This window comes from Poecilia formosa, unplaced genomic scaffold (assembly GCF_000485575.1).
Source record: "Poecilia formosa unplaced genomic scaffold, Poecilia_formosa-5.1.2 Scaffold59, whole genome shotgun sequence".
Taxonomy (NCBI): domain Eukaryota; kingdom Metazoa; phylum Chordata; class Actinopteri; order Cyprinodontiformes; family Poeciliidae; genus Poecilia; species Poecilia formosa.
The window spans coordinates 930,354-935,864 of NW_006799998.1; the positions used below are offsets into that span (position 1 = coordinate 930,354).

Genomic DNA, 5,511 nt, shown 5'->3' on the forward strand with positions numbered 1-5,511 from the left:
GACCAGCTTGCAGAGAGTTTACCTCATTCTGGACAAGGTAAATACCCAGCAGACTTAGGAAACCCAATTTACCCATAAGCTGGAGAGCTGGGAGCACGACTCCATCCTCTCAGAAGCAGAACGAGAGAGAAAAAGGCGAGGTGTGCAGCTACAACATTGTGTATACATTATCAGCATTAGATCTACATCAGGGATGAAACATTTGCACACTAAATTAATGAGTAACTGATGCTAGATGTACAGGTGAGATTACAGAGTCAAATCTGATGGGACTGTTTACATTTCTCTGGGGAAGTTCATTGTCATATAGTGAATGTTTGATTTGCTACCTCTCTTTCAGTTCCTGGAGCTTCTGAATAGGTGCACACTTTTAAGGAAGATGACTTTTCCACTGACTGCTTAAACATAAACAGTCATTGTCTATTTGATACTCCACACCGGAAGCAAAGAGTTTTGAACCAGGTTAATATGATCTTCATTAATAATTGGATTCACTGGAATACAATTATTTTGTAAAACAAATAAGGAAAACAAAGAGTTCTGGCATTTCAGTTACAAGGTGAGACATTTGAATTCCTAAATATTGATTCTTTCAACTTGTCAGTTTTTGTACTTTTGGACAAGTACATACCTAGAAAGGAAGATTAAAATCTAATAAAATACATAAAATAGTGTTAATTTATGTATTTGTTCTTGCTGTTATAAAACAGTGTAGTTGAGAAATTCCTGTTATTTTGTCTATCTTAACCTCTTTTTGTTTTCAATATAAGGAAGAAAAAAATTAAGAGGGTCTATTTTTTGTTTTATTATACAGTAATAATTTCATAAAACACTAAAATTAAATATTACGGTTGGCTCTTTTTTGTCACTTAGATGATACACAACAAATCTAAAAAATGAAATAATCTATGAAGACTCTCATTTTAAAAACAGCACTGACATATTATTTTTACCAATTTCAAATTTTGATTTATTAAACTATTGAATGATACTTCTTGCCAAATTATGTTTTTGAAATATTAGAATATAGTTACATGGTAAAAAGACACAACATAAATATAAGTACATATCGATCTTCAAATAGTTTATATATTTTTCTTTTAAAGTATATAAATAAGATGATCACAGATGGTTTCTGTTGTTTGCAGAGTAATTTGACATCAGCTCAACAAACATGACTGGACCTCTGATGATTCTTCTCATTGGCTCTTTACTACAAGGTGAGTTTCTAATTGGTTACATTTAAACTTTGCTGAAATTTTTAGTACACTGAATATATATTGTTGTATTTAAATCATTCCCGGTTAGAGTGTTTGTAAGGTAATCCAAATTAAATTATTGAATAAGTAATGGAGTTTTCATAAGAACCCCATCCTAATTTAAATTATAAATCAAATCGTAAATAATTTTCTATCATTCCATTAAGCATTTCCATTAGCAGCATGTAAACAGAGGTTAGAGAGAAAAATCATTAAAATCATTGAACACCTGAATATTTAATCAGTTTCATTCTTTGAGCGTGTTGTTACTCAAATTTTATTGGTTGTTTGAGCTCAAATTATTATACATTTTCATAAATTGCAAATTACTGTGAAACATGACCCATCTTTACACAGTGTTTACATGAACAGTGTAAACTTTTAACCAGTTTCTAAGTAAAAATCTGAGACAAATCAGGCAAGAATCTCTTGACTGTAACAGTGTCTTGAATGAAAGATGATCTGCCAAGTCTCAATGTTAAAATTGTTGCTGTTTTTCAATTCATGATAAAGGTTAAATAAAATATTGCAGCATTTTTTCCTTTCAATATCTGTTTTCTTTTTCAGGCTCCAACTGTAACAGTTTCAAGGTTAATTTGCCACAGACTGTGAAAGTTATGACAGGATCATGTGTGACCGTCCCATGCTCCTTTGATGTAGAGAACAATCATGAACAGAACTTGAATAAAAACTGTAAAGCTATATGGAAACTAGAGAACAGAAATCCAATAACAGGAGACTTAACAAAGAAAGACTGCACCACAAACTTCAACAATATGCAGGTTCTTGATACCAATAATTACTTCTTCAGACTGGAGTGTAACAATGCTCTGAAATACAATTTTAAACCACCATATGTAAAAATTGAGGTCACAGGTAGGTTAACATACACATGCAGAATTTTGATGGATAAATTATGTTAAAACAGCTAACTTTGAATTTATTGTATTTTACTGACACACTGATAATGAACAGCATCTGAACTGTCCAACCAGATAATTTTCCCTCACCAACTCTGACTCCGTCCACACTGAAGATAAAGGAGGGAGAGTCAGTGAGTCTGACCTGCTCTGCTCCGGCTCCATGTCTGCCTCATCCTCCAACCCTGAATTGGACCCCAAAACTGGGGGACATTCAGGAAACACTGCAGGAGAATCAGGACAAAACTAAATTCAAGACCTCAGTTATGAACTTCACTGCTTCTCACCTCCATCATGAGCAGAACATTTCCTGCACTGCTGTGTACAAGAAACAAGGTGGAGGCTCTGATGCAGCTCTTACCACAAGCTTAATTCCAGATGTTCTCTGTAAGTTTCTTTGTCTTCTTTTAATATGGAAACTCAGGGTATTTGTTTACATCTAGCTTTTAGATGTAAATATCAAACACAGCATTTAAATAAGTTTTTTTTTTGTTTCTAAAAACTTAAGATGGAATCTAATGCTAATTACACTGCATGATTAATAGTTAAATACATTTAAAATTAAATGTGGAGAAAACCAAAGCCAGGATGTTTATCTCACAAACATGCTGTTGTTTGACCTTCATCAGAATAAAAAGAAACAATTAAAACTTATAACTTTAGCTGTAAAAGTGTACTATAAAAAAAATTTAAATCAACAAATCACATAGTAAATTAACGGACTTACCAGTCAGCTTTCCACTTGGTAAAATTGACCTTGTTGGATGACCTGAGTAGACACCAGGTTAAAAATTTTAAATATTTATCAAAATTATCAGTGAATCACTTTATAGAACCAAAATTTACTTACTTCAAGAAGTTTACTGCAAATGCAGTGAAACATGAACTACATATATCAGACAAGGGAACCAAAAAAAAAACAAACAAAAAAAAACAAAAACTCCATACTAAAATATAGTAGAGAATGAAGTTCAAAAAGATGTTTTTTTTTATTTCAAACTAATATCTTATAAGTAATAACAATAAGATAAAAAAATAATCATTATAAAATGTAGTCCTGAACAATTCACAGAATTTCTTAGATTTATAGTTCTCCATTCAAACCTGCAGAAAATAAACCTTTGTAGATAAAACGTCCATACAAATTATTTGTTACCCCTCATGTTTCAGACAAACACATTGATTTTAATATCTGATAATGGTAAACTGATTTAATAAAACATTAGGTTTTTAAAGAATTATTTTATTTAGCCCAAAGTTAATAATACTGCTGGAATGCTGCGATTCAGAATTGTTTGCATTCAACTAAGAAAGTAACTCCTGATAATAAAAAAAAGGTATGCACAATGTAAAATATAATAAAACAATGTAGAGGAAGTGTAAAAAAATCTGTTTTTATTTACATTTTAGTAAAAAGGAGAATGTCAAAACTTATTCCTGTTTATCTTATAATCAGTGCAACAATCTAATTGTTTCTAGTGTTTTTACAGTTTTACTATTTTAACTTGCACCCACTCTTTTACGTAGAAAAGCATACTTGGCACCAATCCACCAATCTTAGCACAATTTTAATACCAGTCAGAAGAAATATTAAAAATAAAAAAAAGAATAATCCACCTAATAAAAAAATGTTTCTTAACTGTACCAAGCATTATATTATAAGCATTTTGTCATAACTTAGATGAAGTTCAGATCAGTTATGTATAACCAAGCAAATTTGAAGCTAATTAAGGAGATTTATTGTAGGTTATCCTCAAATTGCCATGTTCTGCTTGAGCTAAAATCTGTTAGACATCAAAAATATAAATTCATTGCACTTGATTCCAAATGCATTCATTAGTTTATAGTTACTTTTTAGTTAATCACTAACCACATCTGAATATTGACCAATTTGTACAAACATAAAATACCTTAAATAGAACATTTCTTGTTGAAGTACATGGGCTCAAGATCTCAAAAGGCTAAACATCAAATCCATTACTAAAGAAATTCAACAGGTGTAAAATAAAGGAATTGACACTCACTAATCTGGAAAACAAGGTGTTTTTCTAAGGTTTTGAAAATCTTATGACAATCGAAGCTCTTATGCCAAAATAAAGAAAATGTGATACAATTGTGAGCCTTCCTAGGAGCGGCTAGTCGACCAAAATTAATCCAAAACAGCATCAATAACTCAGCCATGAATAATCACAAATATCCATTGCTGAGCTCCTCCACTGCTGACTTTAAAGTAAATAAAGACCTGTCTTAACCCCCCAAAATGTTGATGTCACAAATACCATTGACAACACATTTGTTGTTGCATGTAGTGAGAAACTAAGTCAACATTTCATATATTACCTGCATTTAAACATGGTAGAGTAAATAGAACTTATCTCTCTAGAAGTCATTCAATAACAGGCAGAGCAAACTCTGAAAAGGTCATCAGTCCATCATAGGGTTACGCATTAGACATATAGAAATAAACCCAAATGCACACTTAATCCAATTGATCTAGTTAACATCCCATGCATGTCAACTAGCCTAACATGCATATTGTTGCATTGTGGAAAAAGTACAGGAGTACATGGTAAGGAATTAAGCAAGGAGAATATGTAGAATATGTACACTGGATTTGGAAAGACATTCTTGCTGCAAGGGAACAGGGCTCACAACTGCTCCATTTTGAAGCCCAGTGAAAGGTTTGTTTTTTTGTTTATAGCAGCTTATTTGTTTTACCAAGTACCTACTATGAACTTCCTATATATTATGGAGTTCAAATAATTTGCTTACCTCTTCTTGGATTTCCCTAAAGATACAGAAGTTTCACTAGGTCGCTTTGACACAGTTCTAGAGAAAACTGATGTAACAATGACTTGCAGCAGTATTGCCAACCCAACATTGTAGAATTATACCTGGTACAGAGATGTTGGAGGACAAGATTTTAACAGAGTTTGTGAAGTACGAATACTTTTTTTTTCTGCAAAGAAAGCTGAGAGTGACATTGGACATTAGTCTTCCAACCTCAGACACGTAGATGTTCTGTGTATGTATACGACTTAATTAGATCACCAATTCATATTATATTTGCATTGAACAAGAAGTTTCCGGAAGTGTTAACAAAACAGGAACAAATTGCTATTAGTGTACTTGAGTTGTCACAGTTTTGTAAAGATATTTTATTAATGTCCATCTTAACAATGTATCATTTGCCTTTTTTTTTAGATTCCCCTAAGAATGTTACAGTTTCAGTCAGTCCATCTGGTTCGGTTCTAGAGAACAGCAATGTGTCTCTGACATGCAGCAGTGATGCCAACCCAGCAGAGCAGAACTACACCTGGTATGAAGTCAAA

The 5,511-nt window shown here is 32.3% G+C and overlaps 1 protein-coding gene across 1 annotated transcript in view; it reads left to right on the forward strand.

The window, feature by feature from the left end:
• The first annotated feature begins 348 nt into the window (after positions 1-348).
• The window catches only part of LOC103139309 (B-cell receptor CD22), a 10,763-nt gene continuing 5,600 nt past the window's right edge, over positions 349-5,511 (forward strand). The window contains exons 1-5 of the mRNA XM_016672332.1: positions 349-559; positions 1,149-1,220; positions 1,827-2,135; positions 2,255-2,566; positions 5,384-5,505. Coding sequence (XP_016527818.1) covers positions 1,175-1,220; positions 1,827-2,135; positions 2,255-2,566; positions 5,384-5,505 — 789 coding nt within the window. The 5' untranslated portion in view covers positions 349-559; positions 1,149-1,174. The remainder of the gene's footprint in view (positions 560-1,148; positions 1,221-1,826; positions 2,136-2,254; positions 2,567-5,383; positions 5,506-5,511) is intronic.